At 45.7% G+C, this 15,306-nt stretch overlaps 2 protein-coding genes across 2 annotated transcripts; one reads left to right on the forward strand and one right to left on the reverse strand.

Moving 5' to 3' along the window:
* Positions 1-1,459: 1,459 nt before the first annotated feature.
* Positions 1,460-5,063, forward strand: LOC101161456 (actin, alpha cardiac). Its single transcript, XM_004083897.3, has 8 exons — positions 1,460-1,581; positions 1,882-2,033; positions 2,986-3,114; positions 3,192-3,387; positions 3,462-3,623; positions 4,277-4,468; positions 4,548-4,729; positions 4,810-5,063. Exons 2-8 carry the CDS (start codon positions 1,905-1,907, stop codon positions 4,951-4,953), a joined length of 1,134 nt encoding a protein of 377 aa, XP_004083945.1. The 5' UTR covers positions 1,460-1,581; positions 1,882-1,904; the 3' UTR covers positions 4,954-5,063.
* Positions 5,064-5,193: 130 nt separating this feature from the next.
* On the reverse strand, positions 5,194-7,628 carry LOC101161851. The gene is made up of 5 exons (XM_023953314.1): positions 7,520-7,628; positions 7,327-7,392; positions 7,187-7,258; positions 6,889-7,067; positions 5,194-5,259 (listed from the first exon to the last, which is right to left on the reverse strand). Exons 1-5 carry the CDS (start codon positions 7,572-7,574, stop codon positions 5,194-5,196), a joined length of 438 nt encoding a protein of 145 aa, XP_023809082.1. The 5' UTR covers positions 7,575-7,628.
* Positions 7,629-15,306: the final 7,678 nt, after the last annotated feature.

Consider the following 15,306-nt stretch of genomic DNA (forward strand, 5'->3'; position numbering starts at 1 on the left):
GAATGGAGCCGAGCAAGGAACGGTGTATTTCCTACGTCACAAATATGATGTTTTACAAACAGCATTTCTTGTCTGCTCTTGAGTCAAAATGATTTGAATAAAGAAATTCTCAGAAATGCAATTTTAAGCTTAATTTTTTTACATATGTCCTCCGTCATCAGAAAAATGCTATAATCCTAAAAACATTATACATTTTAAAACTGCCTAAAAACACCATTTTATTCTGAGTGGGTCTTAAAATGATGCTGGTTTAACTCTGGAGAACGTAACAGTTTTCTTCTAGGCTTCTAAAGTCATTTGAAAATTTCTTTTTTGTTTTCTCATTTTGGGTAACAGCAAGTAACAGCGGCCCAAAAAATACGTTGATAAAAAAAATAAAAAAAATAACCGCGGCCAAATTTGACCCTGTGGGACATCCAGGTCTAAATCCCTTCTGAGTGCATGTTTTCCTGGTAAAAGTTTGCGTCAGGAAAAATTAGTGCAAGACATCTGAAAGAAAAAAGTAAAATGCCAAACAAAAGGCGGAATTAAAGGAATTAAAACATCTGAGGCGAAATGCTAAGCAATTCCTTTAAAAAACCTTTTAGGGTCATTTAACACTAAAAAGATGTGTTTACTTTCACATTTGGTGTGCTGCTTGTTCTGCAGATTATTTATATGCTTTTGTCTTTCGAGGACATTTGTAAAGAGAAGCTAGTTAATTCTGAACCTAGTTGATGCGGTCCAATAAAACTATCACTTTATTTGACGCAAAATAATTTAAAATTATCATCAACATAAAACCTTTTGTTCTGATCTCCACATTTTTTGAGCACTGACTAAAAGGCCTTTTTTCAAACGCTTGTTCTTTAAATGAGAAGGGAACTCTCGCTTCACATTCCTGCCCTCACAGAGGCCTGATAGGACTCCGGCATGGGGCTGCAACACAAGCACGCTCAGAGGGACGAATAAGGGATCCCAGCTCCCACTCCTCCGCCGGCAGTTCGAAGCAGCAGGCGGCCTCTGGCACCAGCCGAACTCAGTTTCCCTAAAAGGACAGGGGACAGCCTATCAGAGCTGAGATCCCCCTCACAAGCCGCCAACCAGATCTGTCATCTGCTGGAGGCCTGGGAGAAGACACTTCAGCTGTCTGGCACGGTTTAACCCATGCCCCCCCCCACCACCTATTTGTTATTGGACAAGTTTCCTTTTCTGCAGACTGTGTGAATGAAAAGTACTATGATGCAAAGGAAAAACTGAAACATTTTAGTCTTAAACCATTCTGTAATCCATCCTTTGTGTGCTTAAAATCTAATTTTATCTTTGCAGCATGGCATATGTTGTCACTGAACGGTCATTGTAAAAAAAAACAGATCTGTTTTCTGCATCTTTTTTCGAGGAACCCCTCAGTGTGGAGGAATCCCTGACACATGATCCACTTCAATTTGGCATTTTGCTGAGCAACACTTAATTTGGACTTGTGTAAAGTCCTGACCCCGCCCACCAGCCCCAGCCTCAGCATCCAGCGGTGTATTTAAGGAAGCCCCACAAATCTTGGTCCCTCTGTCCCAGTGGAAGCTTCTGTCTTGTGGTTCCTGCTTGGTGAGTCTTGGCTTTTGTTTTGCAGTGTTGTAGTTTATGGGTCACAGAAAACAAGTATTATTGTGCATTTCAGACCTTTTTGTCACCAAAATGTTTCAGATTGAGATTAAAAACTTGCTAAATCATGAGGAAAGTGATGATTTCTTTTACAGATTTGGTCTGGCTAAGCCATGATCAAGCTCTAGTTTTATGAAGAAATCCTGGACCTGTGGGATTCCAAAAGTTCTGGATTGCGGCTGAATTTCACTGTGTGGCCTTGACACTAAATATGATGATAATGGGGATGTTTGTTCCTAACAGAAGGCCAGCACCAGAGGGAAAACATGTGTGATGATGATGAGACCACTGCCTTGGTGTGCGACAACGGTTCTGGCTTGGTAAAAGCTGGGTTTGCTGGTGATGACGCTCCTCGCGCTGTCTTCCCGTCCATCGTGGGGCGCCCTCGTCATCAGGTCAGACCACAGATGAACCCCATTGTCTCCTCAAATGTCTCCTAGTTTTTTTGTAAAACAGATTTTTAGGACAACTAGATTAAAACACAAAATAAAATAAAACCGGGTGTCATCAGCATAGAATTTTAGATCAAATTTGAACATCTTAATGAAAACTCCTGCTACGCAAATGTTAAACAAATTAAATATGCTTCATTTATTTTTTAAAGGAAGATTAAATGTGAGGGTAGAGCCTTCTAAGCAGAGGTTTAAAAAAAGCTAAATTCACCCCCCCAATTTAAAAACTCTGTATATAAATATCTTAATATCTGGTCATATTTTGAACAAAACAAAAAAAACTGAAAAAAATGAACACTATTACAATAGAGAAGCTTTTAGTTAATACAGATGAGTAAGATGACAGAGAAAATATTTTCAAGAAGAGAAGTGTTGCGTCTTTAAGTTAAGCTTGAACACTGTGTAAAGCAAGGAGGCGAGTGTTTAAAAAAAATCATAGCTAGACTAAACTCTAGTTTTTACAATTCTGTCTTAAATGTCTTCTCAAATGAAAAGAGTGTAACTCAGAGATCACAACAGGTGTGTACATATATACAAGGCCACAAATATTTTCATTTTAGATTTTTTAGCTTAGTTGAATTAAGCTAGCCAAAGACGTTTCCAAGTCATTTTTATTCAACACAAAAGACAAAAAGGTAAATTATGTAAAGGAGTTTTTTCCTACAAAGTAAGATTTATGACAGAAATGAGGTAGAGAATAAAAATTAAGAAGGACGCTTTAAAAATAAAAATGTTGCTTTTTTGTGTGGACATGACGTTTTCTCTTTTTATCTGTAAGAAAAACTCTCACTTTAGTGTTTTTGAGTTTTGGTTAAATAAAAAAAAATGGTCTCCATTAGTGAAGTTGTCCGTGCTTCCTGGTGTTTGAGTTAAGCTTTGTATGATTCTGTTCCAGGGGGTGATGGTAGGGATGGGTCAGAAGGACAGCTATGTCGGAGATGAAGCCCAAAGTAAGCGAGGTATCCTGACCCTGAAGTACCCCATTGAACATGGCATAATCACCAACTGGGACGACATGGAAAAGGTGAAGGCTGACGTCAGACTGAGAAAAGGGAAAGTAAAGCCCTTCAGCAGCTAAACTTCATTTTCCTCATTGAACAGATCTGGCACCATACTTTCTACAATGAGCTCCGTGTGGCACCAGAGGAGCACCCCACCCTGCTGACTGAGGCCCCCCTCAACCCCAAAGCCAACAGAGAGAAGATGACCCAGATCATGTTTGAGACCTTCAACGTGCCGGCCATGTATGTGGCCATTCAAGCCGTGCTGTCCCTGTACGCCTCAGGGCGCACCACCGGTGAGTCTCGACCAGGATCTGCTGTTCTGGTGGAGCCCCTGTTCGATCGAACCAGTTTCTGTGTGTCTGTACAGGAATTGTGCTGGACTCCGGTGACGGCGTGACCCACAATGTTCCCATTTATGAGGGTTATGCTCTTCCTCATGCCATCATGCGTCTGGACCTGGCTGGGCGGGACCTGACTGACTACCTGATGAAGATCCTAACGGAGAGAGGTTACTCGTTTGTCACCACAGGTAGGACTGAATGTTTTTCTACAAATTCCCTTCAAATTTCTATTTGTTTTTTTGTTAAACCTTTACATTTTGAGAAACTTTTCAAATAAAAGAAAAATGCAAAATTTTTTGGTTGTCTTTTATTTAGCGTAATAAATTAAGAAATTAAATAATAAATTAAAATAATCTCGGTCAGAACCTGATAATTTGAAAAAGGTGGACAGCTTTACAAGAGGGCATTCACTTTAGAGTTATTTGATTATTCATTTATTAATAAGACAAAAATGATAAAATGTTTTTTATTTGCTTACATTAGTAAGTTTTTTTGTCAACTAAAACATTTTTAGTTCTTTTCTCGTTAAAATTATTTTTTTAAGGAACAGAAAATCAAAAAAGAAATTGCGGTTACAGTTAAAAATATTTGGCTGAACTCTAAGTATTGGAAAAACATTTTCCAATATAAACTCTATTTCTCTACTTGAACCCTTCAAGATGCTAAAACAAAAGTACAATTAAAAAATAGTTCAGATCTAAAACTAATCATCAGGTCTGTCAACGTGTGGTACCACTTCCTGTTCCCCAAGTCAAGAGTGAAAATGAAAACCTCAATGTGAACAAAACACCTTTGACTCTTGACAATGTTGCGAAACCTAACCAGAACCTTTCCTCTGTAGCTGAACGGGAGATTGTTCGAGACATCAAGGAGAAGTTGTGCTATGTGGCTCTGGACTTTGAGAATGAGATGGCCACCGCTGCCTCCTCCTCCTCCCTGGAGAAGAGCTACGAGCTGCCGGACGGTCAGGTCATCACCATTGGCAACGAGCGTTTCCGCTGCCCGGAGACCCTGTTCCAGCCATCCTTCATTGGTAAGTCATGAACGGTGCTAGAAACACAGGAACAGTCTTGATATTAGTGCCATTTACCATCAACATCTGACCTATTCAGGCATGGAGTCCGCTGGCATCCACGAGACGGCGTACAACAGCATCATGAAGTGTGACATTGACATCAGGAAGGATCTGTACGCCAACAATGTCCTATCTGGAGGAACCACCATGTACCCGGGAATTGCTGACCGCATGCAGAAGGAGATCACCGCCTTGGCCCCGAGCACCATGAAGATCAAGGTGATCAGGACCCAAAGTAAGGCTGATGCACCTGGATGAATGTTTTTCCAACCTTCTCCTATCATCTCTCCTTCCTATAGATTATTGCTCCCCCTGAAAGAAAGTATTCTGTGTGGATTGGGGGCTCCATTCTGGCTTCTCTGTCCACCTTCCAGCAGATGTGGATCAGCAAGCAGGAGTATGACGAGGCTGGACCCTCCATTGTTCACAGGAAGTGCTTCTAAGTCTTCAAGCTGCAACAAAAACTCTATCTTTCCATCCAAACCTTTGCTATCTGCTATTCCTTTTGCTGTATATAAATGTGCTGTTATAATAAACTGTGTTTGACAGCTTCCGTGTCTGTCTGGAGATACTGGTTAAGGAAACTCAAAAAATGGTTCTGTAGCAACAGCTTCTAGTGTTTATGCTTCATGCAAAAGATTCAAGTTTGCTTAAAAAGAGCTCAGCGATGCCTTCACATTCATTTAGCAGTTGTGGGTCCACCGTTTCCATATCTGAGCCTCTGGCTCCTTGAAAATTGTTTCTATCATCTGAAAAACACTGCATGCAGGTCTTGTATCAGCTTCTTGAAAGTGGGTGGGCAGTCTGAAAATGTAGGGGTGTAAGTATGAAACAATTACATTTATACCATCTCCATCAATATGGACTTGGAACCATCAATTTGTCTTGTTTTATTACAGCACAAGAGAACTCATGACAAAAAAATATAAACTACCCATGTATTAACCTATATCAACTATTTTACATACATCTTTATAAAGGGAAAAATAACTAATGCAGTTACTTAAAGAAACCACTGGAGTGTATTACTTGGGTATAACTCTACCACAATAGTAAATAGATTTTTTTAAAATGATTTTTTGTATGTCAGTTTTTAGGCAAAGCAAATTCATGCATGTTTTTTTGACCAGTAGATGGAGCTCAACTTTCCATTTCTATTTTATGAATGTTTGTTGATTTAACACTTGACACAGTCTGGTTGCTGGCGGCGTCGGACACAGTCTGGTTGCTGGCGGCGTCGGACACAGTCTGGTTGCTGGCGGCGTCGGACACAGTCTGGTTGCTGGCGGCGTCGGACACAGTCTGGTTGCTGGCGGCGTCGGACACAGTCTGGTTGCTGGCGGCGTCGGACACAGTCTGGTTGCTGGCGGCGTCGGACACAGTCTGGTTGCTGGCGGCGTCGGACACAGTCTGGTTGCTGGCGGCGTCGGACACAGTCTGGTTGCTGGCGGCGTCGGACACAGTCTGGTTGCTGGCGGCGTCGGACACAGTCTGGTTGCTGGCGGCGTCGGACACAGTCTGGTTGCTGGCGGCGTCGGACACAGTCTGGTTGCTGGCGGCGTCGGACACAGTCTGGTTGCTGGCGGCGTCGGACACAGTCTGGTTGCTGGCGGCGTCGGACACAGTCTGGTTGCTGGCGGCGTCGGACACAGTCTGGTTGCTGGCGGCGTCGGACACAGTCTGGTTGCTGGCGGCGTCGGACACAGTCTGGTTGCTGGCGGCGTCGGACACAGTCTGGTTGCTGGCGGCGTCGGACACAGTCTGGTTGCTGGCGGCGTCGGACACAGTCTGGTTGCTGGCGGCGTCGGACACAGTCTGGTTGCTGGCGGCGTCGGACACAGTCTGGTTGCTGGCGGCGTCGGACACAGTCTGGTTGCTGGCGGCGTCGGACACAGTCTGGTTGCTGGCGGCGTCGGACACAGTCTGGTTGCTGGCGGCGTCGGACACAGTCTGGTTGCTGGCGGCGTCGGACACAGTCTGGTTGCTGGCGGCGTCGGACACAGTCTGGTTGCTGGCGGCGTCGGACACAGTCTGGTTGCTGGCGGCGTCGGACACAGTCTGGTTGCTGGCGGCGTCGGACACAGTCTGGTTGCTGGCGGCGTCGGACACAGTCTGGTTGCTGGCGGCGTCGGACACAGTCTGGTTGCTGGCGGCGTCGGACACAGTCTGGTTGCTGGCGGCGTCGGACACAGTCTGGTTGCTGGCGGCGTCGGACACAGTCTGGTTGCTGGCGGCGTCGGACACAGTCTGGTTGCTGGCGGCGTCGGACACAGTCTGGTTGCTGGCGGGGGGGGGGCGGCGTCGGACACAGTCTGGTTGCTGGCGGCGTCGGACACAGTCTGGTTGCTGGCGGCGTCGGACACAGTCTGGTTGCTGGCGGCGTCGGACACAGTCTGGTTGCTGGCGGCGTCGGACACAGTCTGGTTGCTGGCGGCGTCGGACACAGTCTGGTTGCCGGGGTCGAACAGTGCAGCCAACTGCAGGTTGCCTTCAGTCTGATCTACAAATTGCCTTTTTCCAAGTGATGCCTCTGCTTCCACCTCGTTGAATTCCAGTTCTAGAAGTAGTAGAGCCACCATTTTGTTGCTGAACTCATTTCTTATTGAAACGGTCAAGTTTTCATCTCACTTTCAACATTGAAACCAAACCTCGACTTCATTTTTTAACCACATTTACCTTCTTTAATTTGTTTCTTCAACCTGGAATCCAGCGACTGTAAAAGATCAAGGCCTCTCTGAAGGACAAAGCCTGTTTAAGGAGGAAAATAGTTTTAGGTTTAAGATTCTGTTAATTGTAATTAGGGTCTGTTATCTCACCATCTTTTCTTCCCAGACGTTCTGGAACAGCGCTCTGGTTTTCCCTTGCTACTGGTAAGCTCAAAGCTATGAAGAAACACATTGGAAGGGCAACATCAAGGATAGCTACATTATGATTCCCTTCTAATGACCGTGTTTGTGCCTGTAGGGTCTTTTAACAATGATATAAAAAATAATAATTAAACCCACATACCTTTGCTAAGGCAAAGCACCAGCACTAAAAGAGCCACAAATGAATCAGCTCCCATCTTGACAGACACTGAATGAGAATCCAACAACCAAGAGGAGCTTAAAAAGTTCCTCCTGCAGGTCACACAGCTGCTGTTCATCTCCTCTAATTGTCTTTCTCCTCAGAGCAGCTTGACTCATTTTGATTGACACTCATGTGATGAAACCTAGAAGAAGAAAAATCTTTTGTGGTCCCACCCCTTTTTACAACACCTTATGTTGTGCATTTTTCTATTTACAGATCTTTTTCCTAAAAACATTCAAATTACCTTCTGTACAGCAGCTATACAGAAATGAAATTTATTTATTTGTTTTTAATTTTTTTTCCTTTTTTAAACTTGTCCTGTCCAACAGCTGGGCAAACGGATGATAGCTGAAGGTCCGTTGTGTTGGACATATTTTATTTTAACAACACGGGTTATGAGTTAGAGCCTAGCTTTACTTTTTGGAAGTCGAAGGCTCCTTTTCTGTCTCCTGGCTGGGCCTTTTCCCTTTGGCAAAGAAACTTTCCAAGCTCCTGGGAGGGAGAGTGCCCAGCCATCCCCACACCAAGACCCCTGCCGCAGCAGCAGCGGCAGCCAGAGCCCCCCCAACGCTCGCACGGCAGCGGATAGAGAACAACTGCCCCCCAGGTGATCACATTCGCCACCCAGGCCAGAAACCAGCATGACCTCCACGGGGGCCCTCAAAGCCAGAGAGCAGGGAGGCATGGGGGGAAAGAGAGTGCAGCTCCAGCCCAACCAGGAGAGCAGCCCCCCCGCAGCGCTGGGAGGGCCCAACGCAGGGCCCCGCCCCAGAAGAGCGCCCACAGCCCCAGAAGAGCACCCCACCACCACCCAGGAGTTCTAGGCATCCCCCCACCCCAACCCCAGGTACGAGCCAGGACCCCCCAAGGGAGACTCTCCCCCTCTCCAGGCAGCCACCCACCGGGCCACAGTTGGTCCAGGAGAGAGCAAGGCAGGGGCCAGCCGTCCCCGCCCACGTGGAGGACACCCAGGGGAAAAGGGTGTCCACAAGAAGTTATTGATCATTTCTTGCCTTATAAAGTTCCATCAGTGACATCTAACATCATCTAACTAATAAGCACATTTTCTTTTTTTGTTGTATGAATGCTCTGCTTTCTGAAGTTCAGCTCATTTCTTAACGTGTAACCCCCATCTCTATCCTTGAACATTTGTTGTATGTTTACTGGAAGTAAGTTATTTCTGCCTTTAACATGATGAGTGCTGTTTTAAGTTTCATTTGACAATAAACCCAACTTTAAAAACATTGCGTTTGTATATGTCCCATAATCCACACCATGAACTATTCCAATGGCTTTATTTACTATATCTAATTACAGTAAACTGTACTATAAATTTAGTAGTAGTATGGATGAATATATTCCAGCACCAGCACTGCTATGCTTTTAGCAAGTTTAGCTCCAACTTGCTTTATTTGTGGCATCCAGTTTATTTTGTAGTCCTAAATTACTCCAAGGAACTCAATTTCAGTCACTCTTTCCAAAACCGGATTATCAATAGAAACTTTTACTCATGTAAAAAGTGTTATGATCAATAGTGTCAAAAGACTTTTTCAGATGAACACTCCTACTGTGAACTCTTTATTGTCAGTGCCGTTTATCATTTCTTCAGTTAGCTGCGTAATCACCATGGCTATTGATCTATTTTTTTATGAAACCATATTGATTGTCGGACATTAATTGTGTTTCTTAACAAAATGTTCCAGCCTTGTGTGGAATACTTTTTTGAGTACCAGACTGAAAATTGCATCATTTAACAACAACATGGAGGTTTCCTTGAATCTCTAGTAACATTGACAACTTCAAAGCTCCTCAGAATGTATTTGTGTTCAAAGTCAGGATGTCTGATTTATGTTTTTATATCATTATCAGGAGTCAAACAGACATGTCTCTGTTCCAAAGAATTTGTGTTCCAGTGATGCAGATTCAGCAAAGATCAGAGAAAGTTGTGAGAACTGAGCAGATACAAAATCTAGGGGTGTAAGAAAAAAATGGATTCTGTGAAGCATCAGGATATTTCATTTGGCAATGCTTCTATTGATTTGAAATGCTGCTGAAAAAATATTTGATTAGATAAATAATTAAATTATTTAATTTATAATTTTTTGTGTCAACATGTAGTTCAGGATCTTACTTTTTTATTCCACTTAAACCACGAACCACTAGTTGGCATCACATCACACCAAGCCTCTTTCAGGATCTCTGCCCCAAAACAACAATTAGATTTTGCAAGAACCATCTCGGGGTAGATATCCAATCATTAGTCTAATGGTTTTTGTTAGAGAGCTCTTCGACATACACTAATCAGTTTTAACTAAGGATGGGTACTGAAAATTAGTGCAAGGCTGGTACTGGTACCGCTGCATACAGAAGTACCGGTATAAAACATGGATTTTGATGCTTCCTTTTAGACATATAAATGACTTGTATTCTATTCCATTTTGCTAAGCTATTCTAGCCAATCATTTTACCTTTCCAGTGATTGTGGGTGGGTTCATATAAGAACGGGTGAAGCTGTGAAAATGCGCAAAGGTTTTTTCAAAAGGCGAAGCGAATAAACATACGATCAAGGTACACTGTTGGAATAAAAAAATTCTTTCCACACCTCTTTTCTAAGTGGATACTGATCCATTTGACCTGATTTGATGGGAGTACCAATGTTTCTTCGCTGGACGACAGCTTTTCATCACTGTAGGAAGTATTGGCGGCGCCAGGGAGGCCGAAGGGGAAAGACTGTTAGTCTTCGTGCCAACAGCTCTTTGACTTTCCTGTACTGCGCCTGTCCCCCTCGATATCGAGCCTGAGGGGGCTGTTTCTGAGTCCTAAGCCCTGCCTGATTCAATTCAATTTTATTTATATAGCCCAATATCAAAGCAATTGTTGTCTCAATGGGCTTCATACTGCTAATTATATAAGAACATGAAATCCATCACAAAATACAATAGGTAATTGGAAAACTAAACAGACTAAACTAAACTGTGCATCCCTGCCCTTAGACGCCCATTATTTGTAAGGAAAAACTCAGAAAAAACTGATTCTGGGGGACAAAAGAAGAAACTCCAGAGGTGTCCACATGAAGGAGGTATCCTCTCCCAGGATGAACTCTTAGAGAAGAATTAGCTTATCTAACTCTACGAATACATGTTTAAATAGTCCAGCAGATGGGCTTCATCCAGATGGAATTGGGGGACGGCTGGGGGCGCGAGACGAGCCAGAGGCAGGATGCACAGGCAAGTACCAAAGCACAGATGAGCCTGCTGGAATCTGGAATCACCCCCGCTTCCCCGGAGGGGAGTGGGAAAGAGGGACAACACATAAGTAACACTGCACTAAACAGAGGCATGAAGAACTAAATGATAAGCAAATGATCAAGAATAGAGGAGAATAGAGGACAGAACCCCAGTGCACCATACTTTCCCCAGCCTCTATGTTCTAGCAACTGATTATTATTGTTATTGAAAGTGAATTCAAACGTGTTGATTGTAAGCTGCATGTACTAAAGAACATTTAGTGAATGATAATAAAAGCAATGATAGAAAATCTGCAGTTTTAACATATATAAATATTTATACAATATAGTATTAATCTAAGCAGGGGAAATAGGCCGCCCTGACCCCTGATCGCGGAGGTTGGAGGCAGCCTGGTGTCTGGCTCACCAGACACATCAGTGAGGATCCTAGTTTGATGGAGGAAGAGCAATCCATCAAATCTATTGGCAGTACAGAGGGAGATACGTTCTGCTAAATCCTCACCCGATGATGCAGTCTTGACTTCGACACCAAGAAGTTTTGTAATATTAAAATTCAGATCTGTCATGAATAAAACATCTATGTGAAAAGATTTCTTTGAAGCCTGGGGGCAGGATTTTCTGAGGATTGTTGAAAGCTGGATTCCACCTGGTCAGTCAGGTGCTCTGCTGGAACTTTAACCTGATGACTGTTGTGTTTTAATGTTCCAAGATCAGTGGGCAGAGGAGGTGAGCTGCTTTGGGTTTATATAATATAATATATATTGGTCTCCTTATATGCCTAAAGCTTCAGTGACGAGGCTGCAGCTGGTTCAGAACGGAGCGGCTAGATTTATCTGTGGTGCTAAGCAATTTAAGCACACAACACTGATCCTGGTCGCATTGAATTAATCGCTGACTGAATATTTAATTTTTATTCAAATTTTCTGTTCATACTTTGTCACTTGCAGGTAGAGTCCCCACTTATTTTGCTAGTTAGCGTTTAAAATATTCACCCATTTAGTCCCTAGGTTTTTCGGACCAGTGTGTGCTACTGGTTCCGAAAACCAAGGACAAGTTCCAGGAAGACCTAACGGTTACCATGTTGGCTCTTAAACTGTGGAATAAACTGCCACCAGCCACCTTCTTGGAGAGTTTTAAAGCTAAACTGTTCCTCCACTATCCCGCCTTAGTGTCTGCCTAGCTGACCCTTTATTGTTTTTAATTCTTGTTTCATTGTTTTTCTCATCCAAGCATCACCAGATAAACTCCACAGAGGACCTATTTTAAAAAAATTAACTATTTTATTAACTATTCTTTGAAATTAAGCAATACTTTTTTTGGCTATACTTGTATAGATTTATAATTCTTCCACGAACATTTCAAATCAAATCAAATCAAAAATCAAATCAAATATTTGAATGGTTATTTAGTTTAGTGTCTTATTTTTGTTTTCCACTTAAACCCCAACCACTAGGGGTTTTGGTGCAGCTCCACACCGCACCAAAACAACAGCAACGTCTCACAAGAACGATGTTGTGTTAGATAGATGTTCAGTCAATAGCCCATTTGGTTTTTTCTGTTAAATGGTTCAATGAGACATGTGCAACTTAGTTTTAGCTTGGGGTGGGTAACAACCAGCAACATTTTCAGCTCAACCAGCAGCAAAGTCTTCACCTGGACCAAAAGTGAAGACTCACAAATGCAATAATATCCCAAAAATGACCAGTTCTCCAACCTGAAGGAGATGATTTTCCTCAAATGCCTTCATGTGTCTTCCTCTCAGCAGTCCCCCATCTTCCTCGCAGAAAGACAGCAACTGCCAAAAAGCTTCTAAATGTGTTTCATTCACAACAAAAAAAGGAAATGTGCTTATTAGTTTGTGCTGTGGATTTAAGGAACTAATTGGATGAAGGTTTAAAGCAAAGCAAAAGTTAACATGCATTCAAAAAAACCTACAAGATGTCACTGATGGAACTTTACAAGGCATGAAATGATCAATAAAACCAATAAACAAATAACATTTCTGTATAGCTGCTGTACAGAAGGTAATTTGAATGTTTTTAGGAAAAAGATCTGTAAATAGAAAAATGCACAACATAAGGTGTTGTAAAAAGGGGTGGGACCACAAAAGATTTTTCTTCTTCTAGGTTTCATCACATGAGTGTCAATCAAAATGAGTCAAGCTGCTCTGAGGAGAAAGACAATTAGAGGAGATGAACAGCAGCTGTGTGACCTGCAGGAGGAACTTTTTAAGCTCCTCTTGGTTGTTGGATTCTCATTCAGTGTCTGTCAAGATGGGAGCTGATTCATTTGTGGCTCTTTTAGTGCTGGTGCTTTGCCTTAGCAAAGGTATGTGGGTTTAATTATTATTTTTTATATCATTGTTAAAAGACCCTACAGGCACAAACACGGTCATTAGAAGGGAATCATAATGTAGCTATCCTTGATGTTGCCCTTCCAATGTGTTTCTTCGTAGCTTTGAGCTTACCAGTAGCAAGGGAAAACCAGAGCGCTGTTCCAGAACGTCTGGGAAGAAAAGATGGTGAGATAACAGACCCTAATTACAATTAACAGAATCTTAAACCTAAAACTATTTTCCTCCTTAAACAGGCTTTGTCCTTCAGAGAGGCCTTGATCTTTTACAGTCGCTGGATTCCAGGGTGAAGAAACAAATTAAAGAAGGTAAATGTGGTTATTAAAAAATGAAGTCGAGGTTTGGTTTCAATGTTGAAAGTGAGATGAAAACTTGACCGTTTCAATAAGAAATGAGTTCAGCAACAAAATGGTGGCTCTACTACTTCTAGAACTGGAATTCAACGAGGTGGAAGCAGAGGCATCACTTGGAAAAAGGCAATTTGTAGATCAGACTGAAGGCAACCTGCAGTTGGCTGCACTGTTCGACCCCAGCAACCAGACTGTGTCCGACGCCGCCAGCAACCAGACTGTGTCCGACGCCGCCAGCAACCAGACTGTGTCCGACGCCGCCAGCAACCAGACTGTGTCCGACGCCGCCAGCAACCAGACTGTGTCCGACGCCGCCAGCAACCAGACTGTGTCCGACGCCGCCAGCAACCAGACTGTGGCCGACGCCGCCAGCAACCAGACTGTGGCCGACGCCGCCAGCAACCAGACTGTGGCCGACGCCGCCAGCAACCAGACTGTGGCCGACGCCGCCAGCAACCAGACTGTGGCCGACGCCGCCAGCAACCAGACTGTGGCCGACGCCGCCAGCAACCAGACTGTGGCCGACGCCGCCAGCAACCAGACTGTGGCCGACGCCGCCAGCAACCAGACTGTGGCCGACGCCGCCAGCAACCAGACTGTGGCCGACGCCGCCAGCAACCAGACTGTGGCCGACGCCGCCAGCAACCAGACTGTGGCCGACGCCGCCAGCAACCAGACTGTGGCCGACGCCGCCAGCAACCAGACTGTGGCCGACGCCGCCAGCAACCAGACTGTGGCCGACGCCGCCAGCAACCAGACTGTGGCCGACGCCGCCAGCAACCAGACTGTGGCCGACGCCGCCAGCAACCAGACTGTGGCCGACGCCGCCAGCAACCAGACTGTGGCCGACGCCGCCAGCAACCAGACTGTGGCCGACGCCGCCAGCAACCAGACTGTGGCCGACGCCGCCAGCAACCAGACTGTGGCCGACGCCGCCAGCAACCAGACTGTGGCCGACGCCGCCAGCAACCAGACTGTGGCCGACGCCGCCAGCAACCAGACTGTGGCCGACGCCGCCAGCAACCAGACTGTGGCCGACGCCGCCAGCAACCAGACTGTGGCCGACGCCGCCAGCAACCAGACTGTGGCCGACGCCGCCAGCAACCAGACTGTGGCCGACGCCGCCAGCAACCAGACTGTGGCCGACGCCGCCAGCAACCAGACTGTGGCCGACGCCGCCAGCAACCAGACTGTGGCCGACGCCGCCAGCAACCAGACTGTGGCCGACGCCGCCAGCAACCAGACTGTGGCCGACGCCGCCAGCAACCAGACTGTGGCCGACGCCGCCAGCAACCAGACTGTGGCCGACGCCGCCAGCAACCAGGCCGAACCAGACTGTGGCCGACGCCGCCAGCAACCAGACTGTGGCCGACGCCGCCAGCAACCAGACTGTGGCCGCCGCCGCCCCGCCCCCCCAGCAACCAGACTGTGGCCGACGCCGCCAGCAACCAGACTGTGGCCGACGCCGCCAGCAACCAGACTGTGGCCGACGCCGCCAGCAACCAGACTGTGGCCGACGCCGCCAGCAACCAGACTGTGGCCGACGCCGCCAGCAACCAGACTGTGGCCGACGCCGCCAGCAACCAGACTGTGGCCGACGCCGCCAGCAACCAGACTGTGGCCGACGCCGCCAGCAACCAGACTGTGGCCGACGCCGCCAGCAACCAGACTGTGGCCGACGCCGCCAGCAACCAGACTGTGGCCGACGCCGCCAGCAACCAGACTGTGGCCGACGCCGCCAGCAACCAGACTGTGGCCGACGCCGCCAGCAACCAGA

This window comes from Oryzias latipes, chromosome 24 (genome assembly GCF_002234675.1).
Source record: "Oryzias latipes chromosome 24, ASM223467v1".
Classification (NCBI taxonomy): Eukaryota; Metazoa; Chordata; class Actinopteri; order Beloniformes; family Adrianichthyidae; genus Oryzias; species Oryzias latipes.